Raw genomic sequence first — 25,106 nt, forward strand, 5'->3', positions numbered from 1 at the left:
TACATTGCAAATATAAAAAGGGATCTGATGCTGATATTATGATACTTTTCACATGTGTGGCTCATCTGCACCATAGCCCCTGTCAACTCAGTATTTTTTATATAGTCTCTACTGCTTATATTATCACTAGTATATTCTAATCCAAATAAAGCTTAATGCCCGAGAAGGGTATATTAATTGACCTCCCCCCAAATAGCAGATGCTGAAATAGTTCCAGTATTAAGGAAATCCAACTCCAACGGGTTTCATAACGGTCACATATTCAATTAGTTAATCCAATCTCCCCACTTTAATTACATTCATTAGTGTATTTGTTTGACCAAACAAGGTCACAATAGTTGATTAGATAAAGAATCAATGGCAAAGACAAAAAAACTCATTACAAAACCAATGGTGTGAATATTTGCCCCCTTGTTTGTGTCAGACAGTTTATCTCAATGTCGATGAAGGCAAACCAGGCATAAACTTATTTGTTTTGAGGTGATCTTTGATTTGTACATGTCAAAAGAGTGATGGTGACCTTGCGTTGCCGGCTGCCCCGATGAAGCAGCAGGACACTAATTACCTTTGTCAGTGAAGTGTACTTGGAACAATACACAATCAGATAACAATAATGGAGTCAATAATTTGTATTTACTCTGAAACTTGGACAATGTCATTTCTCCCAATTAATGTAATCACCCATGCATTAAATTAGATTTTTTTTTCTCACCCAGAAAAATAATTAGGGGTAATTGTTAGGAAATCAATCAATCAGCAGAATAAACTGCCAATGAAGCATGGTCATAACTAAAGAAATGTGTGACACAGATGGCTTGAATGCGTCTTATCCTCAAGGGACTAAGACTGTGCGGTGCACTGAAACATTCAAATTAAGGCAATAGATGAATTATTTGTCAGAGGACCTGCAGCAGTGTTTCTAGGGGACACTAAACAGATGATGTCATTTAAAAAGACACACAAAAAAAAGACGTCAATATCACGATCCGGAGGAAAAATGCTATGAAAAAAAGAAATACACTTGATATTCAATGTTAAATAAAAACTCCAATAACATTTACTACTGGCAACATTACATTTAAATGTTTCACAGTATTAACTATGTTTACTCAACCTCGAATTTAGCCAAATAATTTCGGAAAATATGAAATATGAACAATCCCGAAGTAAACAGCAACGTTCATTTTGTCAAAGAAAATGGGTCAATACAATTTTTGGGAAATAAATTAACTAACTATTTAATAACGGACACAACAGACGTGAATAACATCTCCACTTTTTTCATTGCACCTTGATTGACATAGTCAACGAGCAGCTGCGCAGTTACGACTAGTAGACATTAAGGTTATATTCATAGAAGACATCTCGACATGTTGTGGTAGGAAAAGGACAGGTGTCATCATCTGCAACTACTGCAGTTAATTTAGAATTGCTAAATTATAAAGTCCCTCCCATTAGGTTATCCTGTAGTTTGTCTGATAAGTAAAATGTCTGGTGTTAAAAACGCCTTTTCATTGTGGAATAAATCGCCGTATCTTTCTTTCTTTCTCGTTCCACTAAAGAAAAACACAGCAACTGTACTTACGGTTTGATTGACAGCAAACCATTGTTCCACAAACTACTTTTCCTTGTCACGTGATGAGAAAACCAGCAAATCAAATATGAGAAGTTTATCCTGTAGACCAATACATATCCGTAGCCACACGCCGAAACGCCCCCTCGGCGTTAGATTGAACTCTGGTTTCTCTGTCTGTCAAATGATTTAGCTAGCCGATGTTAGCTAGTTAGCCGGTATGACACCTAAAGGACTGACGAACAGCTGAGCCGTTCAGCGATAAATACACTAGGACACACGTTAATACCTCTCTTAAAAGGTAATTGTAAAGCTGTCTGACAAATACGGTGAGTTACATCGCAAAGTTTTTTCCTTCGCAACAGTTTAACTTAAAATAATAACGTTAGACGTTATGTGTTGGCAACGCCAAGGTAGCATTGCAAGCTAATGCTATAACTATACATTGTTAACCTTAGATAAGTAAAGCGGGCGTGACAACGTATGTGTTTGGACATGCACGGCTCTTAGGCTTTGAGGGAGAATATGGTTAGATTTTAAGCTGAAAGTTAACGTTCTGTTAAGTCTATACGCTTTGCTAACGCGACGTTAGCACCGTTGTGGCGAATGATACATAACTCGATATCCTGTCAGGAATGCTACGGTATTAATAGCAGATTTTATTGAAATTCAGACACAGCTTTCTGGTGTTGTTACCCGACGACAAACTCCAGCGGTCAACATGCTACACAACTGATTTTCCAAACGTCGATGGCAATTTAACTCCTAGCTTACTTCATGAAAACAGCTAACGTAAGTTAGCACAAAGCTAAAGCTATCCCAAACAATCCCTCACATCCCGAGTCATTATTGCGATAGTGAACGTTTCCCATGTTGTACTCCAACTGCACTTATTGATAAGACAGATTAATACTATCAAATTGCAATGAAATATCGCTGCATTTATCCTGCTAGATGACACGAGATCCGTACGAAAATACTGGCTGTGTATGTTTACAAGTTGCCTGTGTATATTTGAACTGAACTGACGCTGCAGTCACTTGTGAACTGAACTGAAGCTGCAGTCACTTGTGAACTGAACTGAAGCTGCAGTCACTTGTGTCAAGAGTCTTTCTTTTGTCATTACAGTGTCGGATGGCCAGTACAGCTCTTGTCGTCGGATCTACATAGAAAGAGGGACACCATTCTGAACCTCTGGATGCGTAATGAACTTAAACCCCTTCTGGAGCATGTCTTCCAATTCAAGTCGTAAGGTGAAGTTTAAAAACATTGAACTATATCCATTTCTACACTGGCACAGCTTGTGAGCGCAACTGTGGGTTTTAAATCCAGTTTATTTTAACCATGTAAAGTGTCTTTGTTCTTTAGTTTTTAGTTGTTGTTTTTTTAGTTTAATTTGTTAGAGGTCTTTGCCAGTAAGCCTTACTTCTGCTGATTTCAATGAGCTAGTGCCCAACTAAATTTCCACAAAGTGAAGGGAAGGTACATTTCAGCATTCTTCTTTAACCCAAGTAAAGAATGAAGGAGGCAAATGGTGTACATTGAACATGGGTGTGGCATGAGTTCTTCTTTTGCTGCCTCCAAAGGAACAGTCCAAACATTAGGTGGTCAAGTCTGACTTCAATGAATGTAGAAGCTAAATCCGTTCCATCAGCACAATATCCACTGCAAGCATTCCTAGCATACTAGTTGTAATCATCCACATTTGTTGTGGCTTCCTGATGCTGTTTGCTCTGTGACACTGTACTCTAACTATTTTGTGTCATTGTGAACATTGTTGAGCCATCATTGTATCAGTGAGATGCAATGGGCACTCAACTCTTGACGGGCTTGTTCCCATTTAGACATTGCTTGCTAAAAGCTGCGTACTAGAGTAGATGTAGAGTAGATTTACCACATTGTAAACTGATCATCTGCATAATGGCTCAAATGATATTGTTCCCTCATTCTGCCTCCTTTTCACACCACTGGAAATATTTTTCTATACAGCAATAGAGATTCTTGTTTACAATTCTCATATCAAACAGCAGAGAACTGACGGCGAGGATCAGAGCGGACACAGTGAGCAGAGAGCCAGCCCAGCCCGGCTGCCCTTTGGCAAAAAGCAGCTTCCACCCATTCCTAAAAATGCAGCCCCAGTCACCAAGCCTGCGTCAATGGGCACGCCGGCCCAGTCGTCCAACGGCACACATGCGTCGTATGGTCCCTTTTACTTGGAGTACTCTCTACTGGCTGAGTTGTAAGTGTTGCACCACTGGATTTAAAAAAACATTTTTTGTCACATTACGTTTTTGCTGTATTCCTATTTGGCGTTCCTTTTTTGAATGTTGGTAGCACCTTTTTCTCTCGCTCTGCATTGATCTGACTTGTGCCCTGTGACCCACAGCACACTAGTGATAAAGCAGAAACTCCCTGGAATCTATGTCCAGCCATCTTACAAATCTGCACTAAGTAAGGACCTTCTTTTTGAAGTTAATGCCCCCTTCATGTTTACATTAATAACATGTGGCTACTAAAAAGGATATCACTAATTCAAAAGTAAGCATTGTCTGCAATTTTCAAGCCTGGAAGTAGAGATTCTGAAATATCGTGTGTCTCTCTGTTTTAGTGTGGTTTGGGGTCATATTCATCAGACATGGCTTGTACCAGGATGGAGTCTTCAAGTTCACTGTGTATATTCCAGATAACTATCCAGATGGAGAGTGTCCTGTAAGTATATTATACTTCATATATATATACACACACATATTATGTTTTGCCCTATGTAAAGTGTCTTTGGATATCTAGAAAAGTGCTAAAGTATTATACTTTTTTCTAAAAAAAATCCTTTCTACACCAAAAATCTATTTCTTCATCAATGATCTAGTACGTGTGACGATTTCTCCAGTAAAAAAAAAAAAACATCTCAAACTACCATTTGGAAAAGTGTTCAGTCATTTTGAAACTGTTAAACTACATAAAGCTGGAACTCTTGAGTCATAACGAGTGACAATGAAAACAACGCTTTGTGTTACAGAACATTCATTGAAAATTGACAATCCAAAAGTTAAGGCTAGCCCTCAATCATCTCTTCCTTATCTTGTATTTCAGAAATTAGTATTTGACATCCCAGTCTTCCATCCTCTTGTTGACCCAGTGTCTGGAGAGCTAGATGTCAGAAGGGCTTTCACCAAATGGAGGTATGCTCCCGGCTTTTACACATTTGCAATTAACTCTTTCTTTTTCTAACGATTATTCATATGACTAAATTTTGGGTACTAAATTCCACCAACAAACTAATCTTTTGCACCAAACAGAATAACTGAAAGATGTGTACTTTCTTTTTAAGTTAGGGAAAAACATTTGAGAGTGGTGTTCAGTTAAAGAAAATCTAAATAGGCCCCTTATTTAACTGAATGTAAGTACAATTCCATGATGGTACAGTGTTGACGTTTGAAATGGGGCGTACATTTTCTCACACTAAAGATGGGATCATAAAGCGATGTCGTGCATCCGTATTAATGCTGTGGTCAACTCCTCGTATTGTGTGCTTGCAGACGGAATCACAACCACATTTGGCAAGTCTTGATGTATGCACGTACAATTTTCTACAAGATCAATACCACGGAACCACTCAACCCAGAGGCGGCTGTGCTGTGAGTTTCCCCGCCTCCTTGCACTTGCTTTTAACCCAATTTGAGAAATCAACTTTTCTTTTTTTTTTTTACTCAATCTCAAACTGTTTCACGGAGGTTTTGATGTAACTGTACAGACATTTCAGAGACTTCAGTTTGTGACGCTGTTACACTGCGACTGTATTGTAAAGACATGTTTGTTGTTTAGCTTAGCCTTAAACCAGATAGCTCTTGAATATTGTGCACAGGCATTTGGCATGAAATAAAAACACCTCTTTCCCTAATAAAGAGGGACCAAGAACTGGAAAGTCTTCCTGTTGCAGCTCTGCACATGTCGCTCTGCTTTTTCTTGGCAGTTCATGTTGCAGAGCAAAATGTTTGGGTTAGCTATCTGCTTTGGTTATGAAGCATTACTTTCTTCTTTCATTTCAGATATGAAAAGGATGTGCAGCTGTTCAAAAGCAAAGTGTTGGACAGTGTGAAATTATGCAACAGTCATCTTTTTGACCAGCCCAAGATAGATGATGCGTACGCAATAAGGTTGGTCCATTGTCCCCATTTTTCACATTCCACAACAAGAAAAACAAACTCCAGTAAAGCTCACATTGTGACGCTTAATCCGTTTGACAGTTTTTCCCCATGGAACCCAGCCGTTCACGAGGAAGCAAAGGAGCGGATGTTCACGCACAAAGTACGTTTCTTTAAAAAAAAAAAAAATTACATTTATTTTCATTCTATATTAGCAACAGAATGCAGTCTGCTTCTCCTCGCAGAATCCGATCCCAAATGTTTTGGGTTCGGTTGCAATGCGAGCTATTTCTTTATTTGTTCGAGCAGTTCCCTTTTGTGTAGCCTCTAAACTGCCCGGTTTGTTTCCTAAGAGACGGCCCGAGGACGCCCACAAGGGACCGCAGGTGTCCGGGCTGTCCTGGGTGAAGCCCGGATCGACCCAGCCCTTCAGCAAAGACGACAGTCCTCCCCAGAGCTGAGCCTGCACCGCCGATGCAGCAGCGGCCACAGGGAGGCCCCTGCATCGGCCCTCAGCTGCTTGTTCACGTGAACTGGATCCTTGAAACAGTTGGGAGAACTTTGGGTTTAAATCTCCATGTCGTTGCTTGGCTTTAAAAGCTTTTGTAGGCATCACCTGGAACAGCTTTATAATAAGGAATCAAAGTTCATTTTTATATGTAAATCAACGATGACAAATGGATGTCCCAGCAACCTCATTTAGGCTGTGATGCAATCAAAGAGCTTTGTCAAGTTAGATTTTCAGAATCTGTCCCAAAAAGGAGCTGTAAAGAATGATTAAAGCATTCATGCGGTAAGTATAGAGGACTACACCATCTCTACCGCTTCTTGAGTTTGGCTCAGGACTGTTTTATTTGTCAGACTAGGAATGTTTTCAGTCACTTCTGTGTGAATGAATCCTCATGAACACCACCCCCACCGTGACCATTTAGATTGACATTATTGGACAATGATTTATTCTTAATCCTACTGTGTAAACTTTCTTGTGTAGTTGCAAATAAAACTCTACGAATAAATAAAAAGCCAGAGGAGGTAAGGAGGTTTTAAATGAGATGCTAAATATCTGAATTTTTATTTTATTTTCAATGTTTTCTGTACCTTTTTGGCCGTTGGTTATTAAAGGTCTGCGTTGTAAATAATGGATGCTGTGCTTAGATTTGACTTAAACTGTGTGAATTGCCGCTTAGGTTGATTTATTGTTTTTTTTCGTTTTGGCAAATGTTATTGTTTGTCACAGGTTACAGTTATTGCAGGTTTCCTGCATAAGTCAGATTGGATTTTAAATAAGGTTTAGTTTTAAGTAGTCAAAGTACCACCAAATTGCTTTTTGTCCGGTTACAATCATAAACCTTTTCCATTGGGATATATGTTGTGTTTTATGTCATGTCTTAATCTGTAAAGGGCTTAATTGTTAGTAATAATGCCCAGTCACTTTCAATATGCAAATATTTTAAAGCTAAGAGTGTGGGAATAGGATGGTATTTTTAAAGTGTGGGGGAACCCCAGGGGGGAAAGACTGTATCAGAATAGCAGATGTGGTGCTGAAACGGTTAAATCTATTTATAACTGCTGTGAATGGCCCTGAACATTTTGGTGGGACATTTGGGCTTTTTACCTCTTCAAACAGAGTTTCAATGACGGACCCATCGTCCCGCTTTGTCAGGCAGGAATGCAAAAAATGGCATGTGGTTGAAATGCTTTTCTTTGAAATCAATAAACTGATAAAATGATTGAATTTGTCTTTGCACTTTGTACACACTGCAAGTAATTTGAAATGCCCGATGGAGTGTAAACATTATACACTGAGTTCTGGGGGGGGGGGGAATTGTTTTAAAGTCACATTAGTACATGATTTACATGAGGGATGTTTCAATTCGTCCCCAATATCCAACTCCATGGAACCCAACACAAAGTATTGTAGCGATATCCACTAGAATATATCCTGTTCTGCTATTTATATATTTAAAAAAATGAATATTTTATTATTTTATTGAGCACGTGGCGTCACTGGCAACATCAAGACTTATTTCTATTAAAGGATAAAGTGTCTAATTGTATAACGTCATTACGCACACACTAACATGAACTAGTGCAACAGGCCCATGTGGAATTATTTATTATCCATGGCGGCATGTTGCCCAGTCAGCCACCAGAGGTCAACATGTCCCCACAGTGGAGCGCAGCGCTCCCACCCATGTCCTCTCCGGCCTTGCGGAGGGACTCCGCTTGCATGTGCGAAAGTGAAACCTCTCCCGATTGGCTCTGGCTCGCGCGCGGCCATCTTATGCACTCTGTCAACACGGGGACCTTACGCACGAAACCGCGATCAAACCATCCGCTTACCGGAGCCGGTTGGGTGCGGTCCCGTAACCCAAAGCGCTTGCTCCTCCGGGACCGGTTTTTTATTCCACGCGTAAAGGTGAATTCGAGGGAAACGATCGGCTCTCCAATCAGAGAAGAGCTTACTAATATGCAAATGCGGCGTTATCGGAGTCACGTCAGCAGCAGCAGCAGCAGAGCCGCTGCGCCGTGGTCGCCAGCAGGAGTGCAACTAACAACACAGTCACAAGTTCGCCCGAAAAAAACACACCGCGCGTCGACGTCTGGAGTTTCACTTTAGGCGTTCGTTCCAGGTAAGGAGTCACACTTCTTGGCGTGAGTGTGTGTTTTGTTTTATTTTATTTTTTTAAATTTCTTTCAATCTCCCTCCCGGGGATGTTTCGGGGCTCGAGAGAGAGAGAGAGAGGGTTCCGTTTCATTCAGGCAGGGAGCTGTCAAATCGCGTCCAGCCAGTGAGGCTCGCCTCAGCTGTGTGATGACACGCCACCTCGCGCGCCGCGCGTCTCTCTTCGCCGGTGGAAAACGAGAAACGCGAGGAGCCCAACTTCTTCCGCCGGTAGTTCCCCCCCCCCCCCCCGTGTGTTTGCGTTAATTTCGGCGGAAGTCGGTGTACTTCGTTTACACAGTCTAACGCGGCGTAAGGGGGGGGCAAAGTGAAACGTTTGGGCTCATGGTGGTCCTGAACTGACAGCGACCTGCCGGGCTCAGCCAGCAGCGCACTTAAACACGTACAATACATGTATACTTTATATTAACTATATTAATATGTGTTGACCCGCTACAAGTCGACATTTCTATTGGAAATTAAAACATTTAAAATAAAAAAAAAGTGGTGTAGACTGGGTGGGGGCGGGTGTGTTCCACACTTGGTTGTGTTATCACGGACACCATCCCTGTCGACCTCTTCATCCATCTCCGGTCTCCCCCCCCCCCCCCCCACCCTCCTCCGTCGCTCCGCGTTGAAGCGTCACGACACCTTTTCTTTTTTCTTTTTTTTTTTCAACCCTGGGGTTCTTGGAGCACGTGTGACCAACTCAACGGGGCTCTATCAATATCACCCCCCCCCCCCCCCCCCTCCATCCCATCAGTCCAGTTCGCTTTCGCTCGGCCGGAGCAGCATTTGTGACCCCCCCCCCTCCCCCCCCCTTCCTTTGACACATTGTCGCCTCGCCGGCTTATCAAACAAGCCGCGTTGAAGGGAGCTGGAGCCATTTGCTTGGGCTGAGGAGGGATGCTGACTGAGAGACTACCGAGGTGAGCCCCGGAGTCTTTGTTTTTGACGGAAGCGAAAGACTTCTCCGCGAAACTTCTCACCGCTTTCGGAGCACGCGTCGCCCGCCGTTAACTTTAACGTCATTGAAACATTTACCGCGCGTAGATTAGATAGATGGATTACGTCACGGCTACATTCTTACGTCAGGGGCTACTTTTGTTTCCCAACGCGTCGGTATACCTTCGGCCTATGCCTGTGTTTTTAGGTGTTTCTGCAACAGGTTGTTGTGGTGTTTTTTTGTTGTTTTTGTTGGTACTTCGACCTCGGAGAAGTTTAGTACGCGCAGTTCTTGTTGATGTTAGGCAAGAGGTGCACGTGCGTGAATGGTGTTTACGACGTCACGATTATGGAGGAAACAGCTGGAGGGCGATTTAGACGCAGGGGATTGGTTTCTGTCTCGTGGCCAGATTGGGGTTGAAGGTTAGCAGTGGCTCGGCCAGCAGGATGACGGATATATGCTCCATGAGAAAGATGATATTAGAGTGTAGTTTAACTTACCTTTAACTTCTTCTCCCAGATTTCTGTTGTATAACCTTACTTTAGATGTCTACAACAAGCTAATACACTGTGTTGGAAAAAAAATCTTTGGGACACAAACACACTTCTATTACACTACATTGTCTTGTTTTTTGGCTGAGACTCTTTTGTGTCGTCACAGATTATTAGTGCACGTTTCAAATAAGTATCTTTATCATGAGAAAACCAAATAAACAGAGAAAATAAACCTTTTGAACCTTTCAAACCTCTTAAATGAGGGTGTGCGTAACGGTGTAAGTAACTATCCCCTTTTTGTGATCACAAACTGCTGAGAAGTGGTAGTAAAGCACATTTTCCTGATTCAGTATGGTCTGAGGCAGTACTTTCACATGCCCCGTGTTTTGCTTAATGTGAGACATCGAGCATGCCATTAAGAGTTGGGCGTCCAAAGATGCTTAAAAAAAAAAAAATGAACCACTAGGAATGTTGCACATCGGGTCCATCACGTGATCTCCCCAAATTAACAGGATTGTAAACCACTGGAGTGAAATTTGAAGGTTGGGGACACAAGTCCAAAGGACAGGAATGACTTCGAGCTTATGTGGACAGATTTGAACTGGGACCTCTTGGTGTTGGGAAAGTGCTAATATTACTACCTGGTGATATGCCAATTCCCTTTTGGCATCACAGCTTTAGTCATTTGATTTACTTTAACCAAATTCTGACTGCACCACTGCAAGTAAAAATTGGTGTATCATATTTGATTAACTCAAGTAAAGGTGTGAAATCATACCTAAACCAAATCACCTTTTGTCAGCATAGTCTGGATTTTGAAAGATGGCCAATTAGCCTCGCAATTAGTGTGCATGTCGATTATGTTTTGTCAATCCCGACTATTTGTTTCAAGCAACATCGCAGGCGGTAGAACTACCTTTCTGTTTTCTGTTGCTTAGAGATATGCTTTAGGACTCACAAAGTTTAGCCACTTATTTACGAATTCGCCACTGCAGGCCCAATGTCCAACATCGCGTTGTAATATACAGATTTCTGCTTTCAGAGTCCCATTATTAGTGATTTATTTGACCCTTTTGATACATGTCATGCGTGTGGTAGTTGAGCCTTACACACCTAGGTCTTAGTTAACGGCCTGTGCATTTTAAAATAATGCAGCACTGAAAACCACATTTCATTCACCACTTTTTGAAATTTGACATCTACGTCCACAAATTAAATAAGTATCTCCACGAGTGAGACTGACCTACAGGAGACATGGCTCTGCCTGTTTGTGCGTTTTTCTGTGCCTGTCTGTGTGCATAGTCAGCATATAATGACCGACCTGGGTAAGCTTCTGTCATCTTCCGCCGGCCTGTGGTTGCAAAACACTCCAACACGCACTCACAGACACACACACACACACACACACACGCCCTAAGAACCTCATCTGCCTCTGTCCCTAGCTGTTGAAATTCTATCAGCTGTTTGTACCTCCCACACATTCTGCAGTAGCAGGACAGGCGGCTTCATTGGTTTGTGGGGGAGGGGGGTTGAGGTGTGTGTGTGTGTGTGTGTGTGTGTGATAGGTGAGGGGTTACAGGAAGAGGCACCTGGTGTTGGCTGGCAGCTTGGTTAGCACCAGCTGCTTTGCTACACACAAGATAGGCGTCCCCCCCACCTGTCTTTTTGAAAGGCTTTTTTGACACTAAGTGGGCATTCATCCAATTCTACTTGCCTCCAAGCATGTCGTAGTGATGATGAAATGGATGATAGGAGGAGATCTGGTGGTGAAAAATACGGATATTATCATGTGATCTCAGCCTGAAAAATGATTTGTGTGTGGGTGGGGGGTGGAGGGGGGGTCTGCTGGATTATTGTAAGGAGTAGCTTGTAGTTTGTTTGCAAATTGTGGTCTAATTATCTAGACTAGGGGTTTCCAACAAGTAGCTCATAAGCTACCAGTAGCTTGCTGCCCCTTTTCAGCTGTGGCACTGAGCCTGAATCAGTGAGGCTGCATGGTGATGTTAGCAAGCGCTCACTGGATTTGACAATGATTTTGAAATACTTGTGAAAAACACCGTTTTAACTTAGTTATTTTTCCCATTTGGCTTATGTTTTGTGGCTGGAAGCAGCAAAAGGAGAAAGTAAAAGAGCTGGGGAAAAAAAGCTTTACAAAAACCGTGTCTGCTTAGTAAAAGAACCCGAAATGTTGAAGGCCAATGCAGAATAAGAGGCTTGGCATAGTGGCACTTTCACAAAAAAAAACAGCAATGGAAAAGAGGTGACAGCCTTGGAGGTTGAAATGTTAATTTAGGACCATAGAAGTAAGAAAGTCAATCTTCTATTGACAACATGCGATGAGTCGCTTTCTGCCACTTTCATCGGGACAAATAAGCTCTCAGAAGGAAAAAGGTTGGAGATATATTACTTAGTAAACACACACAGTCTTCATCTTTGCATTCTAATGTTTTATTATATATATTTTTCTCTCCTCTTGTTTTTGGAAAGGCACACAATATTATGGACCTGCTTTAGCTACCAGTGAGGCTGATTTGGACCAGCTCGGATCCAGTGGAGTTCCACAGGTTCCAGTCACGCTGCGGGCTCTGCCATGGACTTCTTCAATGACCCGAACCTCTTCGTGGGAGGGCTGGATGGGCTGGACGAGGATGGCTTCCCCTCAGCACCGTCACTTGTGGATGAGCTGAACCTCACTGCTGATTTTGAGCCGCTCCAAGTGGAGCCTCTGGACCCAGGAAAGCACCCGGACATGATGCCGCCAGTTGCCACCCAACAAGACATGCCGGCATACAGTCAGCAGATGGGTCACTACATTGGCATTAAGGCGCAGACCCCTATGGGGCAGCCGTTTTCCGTTCCTGCGGGCACGGGGGGTGGAGGTGGTGGTGGCGGCATGATTGCAGATCAGCGTGGCCAATTCCATAATGCTGCCATGAGCCAAGTACCTCAATCCAACGGGCTGTTCTGTAACAGTAGCAGTCCGATGTGGGGCAACCAAGACCAGAACGGGAATAGGTACCACCCCTTAACTCAACAGCAACAAAGGCTTTGTCATCAGCAGCGGCAACTGCACAACCAGCAACTTCATGAAAGACAACAACAAGCACAACAACAGCAGCAGCAACACCACCACCCGTGTCACCAACAGCAGGAGCAGCAGCACAGAATGCGGCAGCTGCAACAACAACAACAACAACAACAACTAAGACATCAGCAACAGCTGTTAAACCAGCGCCAGCACCAACAAATTAGCACACCAACCATGTCCCTGCAGCAGCAGCAGCTTCACAGTTTCTCCTTCCACCAGGGAGGTCAGTCCCAGAGCCAACAGCAGGTTCACCATGCTCAGCAGCAGTTTCAGCACCAACTAACTGTAGGAGGACCACGGTTCCATTCAAGTAAGTCGTATTTGGATAGTCCAAATGCTACACTGGGCGGGGCTTGCTTGCAGCCACAGCCGCAGCAGGCTACCTACCGGCTGGCGAGCGCAGGTCCAGGCTTCTCCGGATCGGGCTCGGATGACCCGAACATGCCGTTCCCCATGCATTCGCCGTCTATGATTCACTCCCTGCCCACGTGCGGGGTCGGTTCTGCTGCCGCCTACCAAGTTGCTCAGTACCCCGCCTATCCCGGAGAGCCGGAGATGCCCAGTCTCGGTCAGCAGCCCATAGCCTCAGTGTCCATGCCCAACGCCACCTCTGCACCCCTCGCTTCTGCAGTGCCTGAGCTGCCCGGGGCAGTATGTCAGTTTCCATCCGCGGTAGTTATGAGGAACCCGGTGGACGAATGTGCTTTCCGGGCCCTACGTTGCTCCGGGGAAACCCAGGGAAACGAGTCGTCCGAGATGTTTGGCGAGTCAATGAACTGCTTCCCCAGCATTGCTAGCCAGCTGCCCTCTGAGCGGCCTCAGAGCTGCGGGGCCATAAACACTAATGGATACCGAGCGTTGGGCGAGAGTCTCCTGCCATCAAAGGCTCAGGTTGGAGACTTAGAGGGCCTGGAGCCTCCCGACCTCCTGCCTGACCTTTTGCCCCAGCTGGCAGCTGCCCTCAGCCAACAGGATGAATCCAACAGTTCCTGGGTCGATTCTAGCCAAGAGAGGGGACTTGAGCATGGCAGACCACCACCTGTTGAATACAAGCAAGAAAAGGTAACACAATGTCACAGACCTTAAGTATTTGACTTGACCCATTGATAGAGATAGATAGATTGAAATAGATATAGCTGTTACATGTGCACTTGTCAAACTGCAAACTTTTGCAAAAATGAGACATTTTTCCTTCACAATGCATGAGGCAGAATCCAGCCAGTGTGATGTTTAACTAACCATCCCAGATAGAACATGCGCCTGTCTTGTAGAAAAGCTGCAATCAGTGGTGGGGAAGGTTGCGAGGAGCTAGCTGGTGCCTTGTGAACATGATAATGGTCTGGCCCGGCATGGGCCGTCTATCTGCCTAGCGTGCTGACAGCAGGTCAGGCCTGATTAGGCTAAGAGTGGCAGGAGTGTCTTCAGGACTTAGCTGTAAGCATACTTAGGGCTATATCAAGATGTGGGTCAGGGCGAGTCAGAGGCACTTGCACACTGCCTCCATGGAGTGTGGGGGAGGTTGCACGCTGTTGTGGTGGCTGCCACAGTGTGTGTGTGTGTGTGTGTGTGTGTTTGTGTGCGTGTGTGTGTGTGTTTGTGAGTGCGCGCACGAGAGCGAGAGAAAGACTAGGCGGCAAGAGAGAAAAGTGTGGAGGAGAGTGGTTAGCACTTGAGGGAGGGGGAGGGGGCTTGCGAGATGGAGAGAGCACCAGCTCATGGAAAAAAGGACAGCGTAGGAAAAGAAAGAGACGAGAGAGGAAGAGCACGAGAGGGAGGAGAGAGGCGGTGGGGGAGGCTGGGAGAATGCATTAGCTGGCTGTAACAGGCTTCAGGCGGTTCCTGGACCTCAGTTGGCTAGTAACTCTTAGCAGCATCCCCGCCACCTCTTGGCCAGCGGGTGACGCATGACCAGCAGCAAAAGCAACAGCTGTTTCGTGAGGATCTGCACGGCGAAAAAAAAAAACAGTTTCAGCAACATCCTTGTATTCCTTTTTTGATCCTGTTTTTTTTTTTTGTGGATTTCGGTTATTACAAAATCATTAAATCTTAGGTCTTGTCCAGTGTAAACTAACAACACCAGTGGGGGGACATTTACAAGAGCACACGACAAAACATTTCTTCCTCGTTGCCACAGACAACACACAAAAAATGTTGTTTCGCATCATGACATCTCCTCTCATCATCTCCCCTGCCATCTCATCAGCGGCGTGCCCTTTCTGTATTTCTGCATTTCCTCTAAACGCACTGATAATGACCTTTTTTTTTTTTTTTTTTTTAATAATTTTTTTTTCTCTGACTCATTTTTTGAACCATGTCCCGTTAGTGACACCCCCACGCCCAGGACTCTTGTGTGGTTGAGTACTGCCTCTTACTATCTCCCCTCAAACACCCCCCCCGCCCCCCCCCGACAGACAACGGTTGACAAAACAAAACGGGTGGCCTGTGCGCGAGCGAGCCCTTGTTTCGGCCAGACCATTTGCCCATCTGCGGAGGCCCTTGATTAAAATGAGGCCATGAACCGCGGCCACACGCATGAGCCTCTCCCCGTCTGTGTCAACACGCAGGCCCGCGCTGATGCTCACGGGCTGACTGTGCTATTCATGTGCACCGATGTGTGAAGAGCCTGCTGATGGTGTGTTTGCTGAGCAGGCAGGGCATCGGGGGCTAGCTGCCACCGCTCTCAACCCCTCCCCCTCCCCCCCCCCCCCCCCCCCGCGCAGTCAACGGGGCTAATTAGGATTTGCAGTGGTTGTAATTGTCAGCTGCAGCTGTGTTTGGCACCTGGGGATTCGAGACGGGAGTCCCAGGTCGCCAAATTCTAAAGTTTATATAGAGTTTGAGAAAAACAAATTGCTTTCGCCCCCCCCCCCCCCTGTCGCATTGGATCTAAATCCAAATGAACAGATGTGTGTAGAACTCTAGCCTGTCCCATGAATCATTTCAACATGCACTGCAAGGGGGCTTTGTTTAAGCTGCGGGAGTCCTGCTCGTGCTGCGCCGCACAATCACAAGTTTCTGCGCCGCCGCTTGAAACGCGGTGGCCCCCGCAATCTTGTTTGCGCGATCACAGCAAATTAGCGGCACGTGGGTGTCTCCCGGGAGCCTTCCTTGTACACCTTGTGATGGCTAAATGGCTTCACACGGACCTTGAAGATGCAGAAATGATCATTCTTACTTTTGCATGCCGCATCCCTTTTAGTGAGAACCTGGGTCACCAATCAGAGACTTGGACCTCCTTTGTGGCCGTATTGGATTAACAGCACTTACACAAGTATCTTCACTATTCTAGTTGCTGTTATTTGGTTGATAACTTCAATAATAGAATTGTCAAATAAAATCATTTTTCTTCCTGGTCATTTCTGGGTGAAACAAAGCCGCAATCCGACCGAAGATGGTGTGGTTTTGTTTCTATAAGTAACCCAGAAGTCTGTAGAATTCTGGATGAATTCATGGCACATGCAAGTTCTTGGTTGTGTTATGTTATTTCCATTATTATCCACTTGATTATAAAATGTTTAGGATGTCATTGTGCTTGAGAAGCCACTGCGGGGATAAAGCCTCGTGCTCGCTATGTGCCCAGAGTGTAGGAAAGTAACAATGTGCTTGCCAAAGGCTTTTGGCAACAAAAGCCAATGTGATTCTGTCTGGGGGTTGATTGCCTGTTGCCCCACTGTGATTTCCCTGGCTAGTTGCCATGAAGTGTTTGTTCATTTTTCAGTCATTGGCTGATAGATAAAAAAAAAAAATACATACATCAACTGACAAATTTGAAAGGCTGTCGTTTGTAGAGAAACTTTGGATTAAACACAACCTTGGCCACCAGCCGCGGAATATAGATGTCAACCATAACGCTGCTAAAAATGATATATGATATATATATATATAGGAGGTATTTGTATTTATGTGTGGTGCTCCAGAAAAAGCTCAGTCACAACCAGCTACGTTACAGCTGACCAGTCTTGTGTTCAAGGGGCGGAACTTTGTGCAGGGTCATTTGAGTTGACAGATTTTGATTATCGTAGTAAAGTATTACACACAGCACAGTAGGAAGAACATCGCCTTCAATTGTTTAATTTTGTACGTGTTGGATGTCCAAATGATGCCTTTCTTAATGGGATTTCCACTTAATAATGTTCTTGATCACAATCCTAATGTGTGTTGATTTTTATTTGATGCCGGTATATACGGTTACTTTTTTAAAATAATCCCTAAAGACACATTTTTTGGGGGGGCAACAGCAGAACATTTAAATCAACATTCCCTGGGGGCCGTTCTCCACCCTGGTACCAGTCACGCTCTTTGGTACCTAAGGGACCGTAGGACGTGCACAAAGAGGACCAGTTTCCTCGCGAGAAACCAGCAAATTTTTTTGAAGGACACTGCTTATTCCAGAATGCGTCTAATATGACAGAAAAAGGCATTGGCATATTTGAAGTGAATCGTTAAATGAGAAAAAAACCTGTAAGAAGAGCCACGTGTTTCCTGTGATGTCAGCACACAGCACAGGTACATTTGGACCACTATTTCATTTTCACCATACACAGAATTTTACAGATTTTAATTTACAATTTGTTTTTCACCATGCTTTTACACTTTTAAGTTTGAATCATCAGACCCAGCCCCCCCCGAGCAGGTGCATGCTCACGGCCTGCCTGCATTGCTGATTTAGATTCATCATCTGACTGGGTCCCCCCCACGAGCAGCAACCTCAGATATGTGTGCGATTGTGAGTGGGGTTTAGCACGTTTCTGTGTGTGCAGCAGCGCTAGCTCTGCGGCTTCCTGATACCACTGAGGTTTATATAACTCGGAGCCGACCAGACTGTACAGGGAATGCCATAATCAGTCCTGAGACTTGACACCGTGCGTCACTCCGGCCCTCACCCCTCATGCGCCACACACGCGCACACACACTTTGCACACGCACACACACACACACACACACACACACACCACTGGGAAACCTGCTGCTTCTGTGGCCACATGGTGAATCGGTGATAGGCTGTGTCATTCACACACTCTCCCTGATCACCTCCCCCAACAGCCATCCACACAGAATTCTCTCTCTCTCTCTCTCTCTCTCTCTGTCTCTCTCTCTCTCTGTCTCTCTGTCTCTGTGCGTGTGTGTCTCTCGCTCGCTGTCACACCAGCATCCGGTCTCATCCGCCTGGCTGTCTGGAGGCCTGCCAGAGAAGGGCGGGGATAGAGAAGGGGCGGTGATAACCGAGGGGTCAGAGGTAAAGAGGAAGTGAGGCGCTCTTTGCGGAAGGGGAGGGGCCCAGTGGAGGAGGTGGTGGGGGAGGAGCTTGGAGCAGAGGGGAGTGGGGGGGGGGGTAGTTGTACTTAGATCGAGTGTGTCAGGAGCATGTGGGAACGTTGCCAGCCCAAACTGTCAGTAGGTCTGAATTCTTACACTACCACGATAACTAAGAAATTGGAAGAAGAATTCACCATGAAATAATTTGTGATTCAACCTCGGTGTAATGTGCAGCAGGGGAAATTAGTGAAGGCACGAAGGAGTAGTGACCCCTTTGCCCTTGTGTTTACAACTGAAACGGTGCTTGTCGTCTTGCGGGAGAAAGGGGGCGATTGTTTGAGGAAACGGTTATTAATCATTAAACGTAACGCAAAACTATTTCAAGTGGAGAGTTGGCGGGGCTGCAGTCGGTTTGTTCCACTTGATACGCGAGGGTTCTCTTTTAACACATTTATGACTTGCAGGACTTTATGTCGGTCACGTTGTTCTCAACAAGCCGTTTGCTTAACTCACAAATGAGTAACCAGGGAGCCAAACTGGTTTTTGTCAGGAAGTAGTTAGCCGGTTGCCATGGAGCCTTGTGTTGTAAGTACAGGTTTTTGTTTTACAACACTCGGAAAGCGAGTTCGCCGTCGCAACGTATGTCACAGTCTCTCATCTTTCGCCGTGTTGTGAGTCAAGCTCCTGTCCCTCTCCAAAAGGTCAACTTTAAATAACAGTTGTAGGGGTTTTAAAGGTCAATTGAAGCTTGTAGTTATACCCTCTCTAATGGTTTTTAAGACATGTTGCCGTTTTGCTCCTGTTTTTGAATGATGAGACATTAATACGTGTCATACAGCGGTCCTTTCATTGTGGAGCCCTTCTTGGTATTCATCATGTTACTCTGCATTTGTCCTTGACTTAGTGGAGAACATGTTGCTGGTCTTCCTAAACACAGCATTGATGTTTCCACATACCAACATCTACCATTTACTGATCTGTGTGTTCATATAGATCCTTCCCAAAATGATTATATGGAAATCTCACGTACAATAATCCAAAACATCCTCAAAATGTGCTTTTTGCATCGATACCCATTTTTGAAGGATATTACCCATTTTTGAAGGATATTACCTGTTAAATGTTTGTATCTGCCACTAAAAAAAAAACACTTTTTACTAATTTACTAATGTATTCATGTACTTGTTAAGGTTCTCTCAAGGCTTCTTGTTTTGTATCCTTCTGCTAATGTCAGTGGAGCGCACGTGATCCTGCTCCGTGTATTTCAGCCGCACGCCTTTGTGCAGCCCTCTGCCGTTCCTGTGGAGATTCCCTCCACGGATAGCGGCTGCCCGCTCTCTGGTCTGTTAGACCTGTGAGCAGATGTATGCAGCTGTGTGTGGGGTGTGCGTTCCTCCTGGCGCGGGCAGAGGCCCTGCTCTCTCTTTGCACTGCTTCAATAATGAAGGAGTTGTAAAGGTCTGGCTTTAGGCCCCTTCCTGGATTCTCCCTCTCTCTTTTATATATCTATATATAGATATATATATATATATGAATGTAACTCCTAAGGGACCTTCGCTGTACTCGGCTTGCATCGATGTTCCCATTAATGAGTGGCATCATCCGGCTTGCTGGTTGTGCACAGTTCAGCATCACCTCACTGCGTGGTGTCTGACCCGCCGTGCCGTCTCGCTGATTCAGAGAGCACCGCGTCATTACTCAGAGCGGCTACAGTTTAGCCCAAAAGGAAGAACGGCCTTAAAGGGGACGATTCCCAATTGAGTCGGTGACGCATCATTTAAAGTATAGAAAGGGTTTTCGACATGCAAAAGAGATTTAATTCCTCTGGGGTGACTCATGTAGCATCTGCAGACATGTCACTACTTGTGAGGCCACCTGTGCTGCTTTCAAGCCCATGTCACTGGTAATTGGGAGAAGGTGTCATTTCTAAGAATGCATTCTGAGGAGACTGCATAAGTAGTTCAAAGTTTTATTCAATTTGTTTTGCAACATCAGCCATATTAACCGTAAGTTTGAGTGTTGTTTGATTTAATTGCTGAGATCTGGGAAGCAAAAGCCCTCCATCAGTTCATGTGCTGCTTCCTTGGCTCACCTTTGACCTGCCGAATGTACTGTATGCTGAACTTTTGACTGCTTAAATTAATTGAAAAGGAGCCACTAAGGAGCCACTATGGCAGTTCTGGCATGTATAATTCTTCTTGCCAAAGCTCACGCTTTGTAGCGCGTGCACACACAGTGCTATCGGTTTTTAAAATAGAGACTTGTAGGTACAGGAACTGGCTGAAGCTCCGGTTTGAATTCCCTGCCGGCACTTCTCCCACATTGTGCCAGATGGCACAGTCGGGCCTTGGCTGTGTTCTGTATCAGACGTCAAACGTCCTCTTTCCGCACATTAAAAAAAAAAATCCATCCTTGTATTTTCCCTGACAGATTCGGAAATAAGGGGCATCAAGAGCTGATGCTAGACGTCTTCTGTCTTTGCTCAGCATTCCTCTACAATCTCCTTCCAGTCCCCCCCCCCTAGTGTTGACTTCTGTCCTAGCAGGATGAATATTTCCAACAGGCTGCACTTGAAACACTTCACACGGAACGTTTCCATTAGCCGCACAGGAATGGCTGTCTGTGCCGAACTTGATTAAATAACGGTGTCAATTAGAGGACTGCATAACCGCTAGCTAATAGGTTGTCTTTGTTAAAGCCTGTTGGATTGGAGTTGATTGGGAGCGTAGCGGGGCTGTGGTGGTGAGACGCGTCGCTTGATCGCCCGGTTAATTGTATCTAGCTGGCTAATTGCTTTATTTGCACAGAATTAACTTGTGTGTGTGCGTGTTGAAGGAATGAGGGAAGTAAACACGGTGTTTTGCATCACATCTGTCGAGGTACAAAATACAAAACGCTGCACACGACTGTGATCTTTCTAATGACGCTCCTTTTGAGCTTTGTGTGTGTGTGTGTGTTTGTCTCAGATGGACCCACACTTGCAGTGTTGTATCCTCTGAAATAATTACAGTTATCAGCCATGTGCTTTGCTTGATTCTTCTTTTTACATTTTTTGCCTTATTCTCTAATTTTGATATATCGCGCTGTATACTTGTTGAATATGAGCGTGTGTAGTTCGCAATCAATAGTCTGTTTTTTAACTTGTTTTTGTAGGAAAGAAAGTACACAACTGCATCACTGGTATGTGTTCATGTCCCCCTCATCAGTGAAGACTCATTTTCTTGCTCGGCAAGGCTCTTGTGACAGTGTAGCCAACCGGACTGTAGTGATAAAAATACTCCGTCGGACCTTCAGCAGCTTCTTTGGAGGGCACAACGCTCGTCCCAGCTACTGTTACTCTTGGACCTAAATAACGGATCATGTATGCATTGTGCTTTATTCAACTGCTTAAGGAAGCATTGCTGTGCATCACGTGTGTTTTTTCTCATCAGCCCCGCCGGTGTCTCTCTCTCACACACACACACACACACACACACACACACACACACACACGCGTGCCTGAGAAGTGGCTCGTGGCCTTCTACCTAATTACCAGGGCCTAATCGTTTTGCACGTAAACATGGCGGTGCCATCCATTTCTCATTAGCCAAGGTGTAGGTTTGAGATGTGGTGACGGGGCAGATGAGGACTTCCCAGTAAACGGGCAGCAGCACCGAGCGACGTCTTCAAGAGGGTGTGGAAAGGCAGCCAATCCAGTTTTTTTTAAATTTATATTATTTATTATGGGATTTTGTGGTAAAAATGTAGAAGAGGCCCCGGATTGGTTTGACATCCAACACGTAGTGTTCTCTAAATATCTCTGATTCTTTAAAATTCGTCTGTATAGCTGCATAAAGGCTGCATCCTGGGAGCTAAACAATATATTATGTTTCCCAGTAATAAATACTAAACTATACGCGGACACAAACCCCTTTGGGGAAGTCTCCACTCTTCTTGTCATGAAAACTGATCAGAATGACTCCCAGGATGCAGCGTTTATGTGCAATCCTCCAGACAAGGAGAATGTCTTCGCTTAATAGGCTGATACTTTGTGAGCGCTGCAGCACACTTAAGTTCTGGAAGTCAAAGCGCCATCACGCCTGTCTGATGGACGAGAGCAATCCAGAGCAACCATGCGTCACTATTGTGTTGGCCAGGACTGTTTTTGTTTCAGTTGTTAATTAATTAATTGAATTGATCGATGATCATTGTGATTTTTATACATGAAGGATTATTGGGCTTCCGTGGTGGGCCGTCAGGGCCAGCTAAGTCTTCTCGGCTGGCTTAAACAGAATCAAAAAGTTAGAGCGATTTAAAAAAAAAAAAAAAAAATAGACTATTTTCCCCATTAGCTTATTTTGTCATTATTAAGCTCCTGACTTCCTTTGTTGCTCCGCTTCAAGTGAGGCTTGTTTTAAAAGAAGCTTTTATCCAATCAGATTCTGCCCAAAGTTAGTCAGTATTGTTATTTTTATATTTGAAGGCCCTGTCATGCTTCGTTGTAAATATACGTGACGGGTTCTTGTTGGTTTGCTTTTGTCATTGAGTTAATTAAATTGATAAATTATGCATTGTCCGTTAATTACACAGCATCCTGCCATGAAGCATTTGTGTCTGCAGTTAGTGTATTTGTAGTTGTTGAGCTTCGTGTAACATTTTATTTCACTTTACACAGTGTTATGTGAATATGAAGTGTCTTCCTAAAACAAACAATAACCTGTAACTGTTGCATCATAATGAGGTTATTAGGTTATTCAACTGTAGTAAGCTGGCACAGAAGGCCCAGCTAGGCCCGCCACTGTTGGCCATAGATCAAAGACAATAAGCGACCGTTGGCGCAACTTCTGGCAGCTTTTTTTTAAATAATGTTTTGCATATGCTTAACGTGCAGATAATCGAAAATGAGAGGTGTTGGCGAGACACTCTGAGCTCATGTTATCAACGTAAAAGAAAATAATCGTAACAAGGTCAGCTCCAGAACAGTATGCGTGATTTTGTGTGGATTAGATGGCTTGCTCAAGGACACTTAGCATTATGCAAGTTGTGTCTGACAAAACCCCTTAATTGCTCCCGCTTTTATAACCGATATAAGCACCGGACCATTGCAGAAGTGGATCAAAAGGCCTTATTTGCGGTGCGCCATGGATGTTGTTTCCATTAACGACATGTTTCCAGCTGGCGACGCTTTTCAGTGTGTGTGCGTGCGCGCGTCGGTGTCGGCAGCAGCTGGCTGTAGACCCTGAGGCACCAGTGGGTGCTCGCCGTCGTGTCATCTTCAGACCGCTGCGAGCTCTGGGCCCTCATTTCCCTAATGGTGCGTTAGGTTAGTGGAGACTCTGAAGGTGGCGGGGCCCGAGAAATGAGCGACGCGGCGCACTAATACATGCTCTTTGATGAGGAAGTAATGGAGTTTTCAGAGACGCACACCTGTGCCTCGGCAGCCACCCTACCGCTCTCTCTTTATACACACGCACACTCCCCACCCCCTGCTGCCTTTCACCAGCTCAGCTGCTCCCCTTCCTCTACTCCCCCTCCTCTTCCGTCCTTCATCCGTACTAAAGTAAGCCAATCACCCTCGCGCACAGAGCTTAACTGTTTAGTGGCCGTGGAGCAGTGGCTACGTGGCTGTTGAAGCGTGTGTGGAGGGTTATTTCTCCTTTCTTTGCCGTCTTGACACACGTACACCGGCAGACCGTTTCATTAACAGCCACGTACTTTTTTCTTTTGTAAAGGTTATGTGAATCAGGCGCCACGTCCGTCATTTGTCCGCCTTTGCAGTGGAAATACAGGCCGTATGGTTGCGTAGGCAGTAGCCACAACGCAGGCCATTTGAGTTAAGGCCCATTGCACCGTCTGTGTTTGTAGTCCTCGCTAACCCCCGAGGGGCTGTACCCTGGTGAGCCTTATCCGACAGTGGATTTGTTTAGCTTGGCTGGGACACCATTGCTGAGCTTCTCGGCGCCTGCGTGCTCTTCTTTAGAGTCCAAACTCCGAAGCACGGCGGCCGGATTTGATGGCTGCTGAAAATGCTTGTAAATGACTGATGTTACGTTATGCACACTGCCGTCGAGTCTGTCTCTAAAGGAGATATAAAGCTGTAAAATGTAAAACACTGCCTCCCCCTCCTGTACCTGCGCGCGCGCACACACACACACACACACACACATCACGCATTTTGAATAAAGCTGTCCACACATTTCCAGTTGGTCAGTTGCATATGACTTTATTTAGGTTATCGGTTCAACATCCAATGTAAAGCCATATTGTAGCACACAAACGCTCGCCCCCGTAATTCACACCACTTGGATAAACTCACAAAAAAGTAGTGTGGTTTGCTATTGGCTGAGAGCATACAAACACACCCTGCATCTGTATATCAGACATTATGGCAGCTTTGACTTGATGCTCTACTGTGTTTTTTGTAACCTTAGCCTAGTCATCTTTAACAAATTAGGATTTTATTTTTGTGTTTTAACGGACGTGGTGTCAAAAGGCAGAACCCCCTGCTTGCTCCAGGTATGGGAGACATGGGGTGGGGATAGTCGCTGCATGAAAATGAACGGGGCGTTGCCTGGGAAAAGACGCCGATCGGCTTATTTTGCGCCGTAAATAAAGAAATAACAGCCGACGGGGTATCTGTCAGGAACCAACGCCTGGCCCGGTAGTGCCAGTGGAGCCTCGGGCCAGCGGCGCTATCGGGGAATTATGCCCCGATAGCATGTGCCTGCCGGTGGGCACATGGCCCCCCGAAAGGCTGTCGTGCTGATCCTAGATGTGTTCTGGCGGCTCGGGAAGCGTCGCTTGAGTTGCACACATTTTTTTGTTTTAATTCCTGCATGGGATAGGCTCGTAGCAGGGTGACCCGGCCTTGACCTAAGCCAGTGCTTGAACTCACCAGTGGAGACGCAGCAGAGCGCCGGCTGCATGGTCCTGGTCAGGTTTGGGGGACATCATGTCACAGAG

At 45.0% G+C, this 25,106-nt stretch overlaps 2 protein-coding genes across 9 annotated transcripts in view; both read left to right on the forward strand.

Annotated features, from left to right (window-relative positions):
- Positions 1 to 1,734: 1,734 nt before the first annotated feature.
- On the forward strand, positions 1,735 to 7,446 carry aktip (akt interacting protein). Of its 3 annotated transcripts, none has more exons than XM_037452829.2 (10): positions 1,735 to 1,902; positions 2,702 to 2,826; positions 3,601 to 3,812; positions 3,960 to 4,024; positions 4,182 to 4,282; positions 4,664 to 4,752; positions 5,110 to 5,208; positions 5,620 to 5,727; positions 5,818 to 5,878; positions 6,069 to 7,446. In XM_037452829.2, the coding sequence occupies exons 2-10, from the start codon at positions 2,779 to 2,781 to the stop codon at positions 6,174 to 6,176; spliced, it is 891 nt and encodes a 296-aa protein (XP_037308726.1). In that variant the 5' UTR covers positions 1,735 to 1,902; positions 2,702 to 2,778; the 3' UTR covers positions 6,177 to 7,446. The 3 variants fall into 3 exon arrangements, with proteins under 3 accessions (XP_037308726.1, XP_037308734.1, XP_037308742.1); XM_037452837.2 differs by having other exon boundaries at positions 1,735 to 1,874; XM_037452845.2 differs by having other exon boundaries at positions 1,736 to 1,902; positions 3,604 to 3,812.
- Positions 7,447 to 8,029: 583 nt separating this feature from the next.
- The window catches only part of chd9 (chromodomain helicase DNA binding protein 9), a 55,107-nt gene continuing 38,030 nt past the window's right edge, over positions 8,030 to 25,106 (forward strand). For 5 of the 6 annotated variants that reach the window (XM_037490312.2, XM_037490321.2, XM_037490340.2 and 2 more), the window contains exons 1-2: positions 8,031 to 8,348; positions 12,308 to 13,970. In XM_037490312.2, coding sequence (XP_037346209.2) covers positions 12,411 to 13,970 — 1,560 coding nt within the window. In that variant the 5' untranslated portion in view covers positions 8,031 to 8,348; positions 12,308 to 12,410. Of the gene's footprint in view, positions 8,349 to 12,307; positions 13,971 to 25,106 lie in introns of all 6 variants that reach the window. The other variant, XM_037490371.2, reaches the window with a different exon arrangement.

The sequence above is a fragment of the Pungitius pungitius genome, chromosome 4, assembly GCF_949316345.1.
Source record: "Pungitius pungitius chromosome 4, fPunPun2.1, whole genome shotgun sequence".
NCBI lineage: Eukaryota > Metazoa > Chordata > Actinopteri > Perciformes > Gasterosteidae > Pungitius > Pungitius pungitius.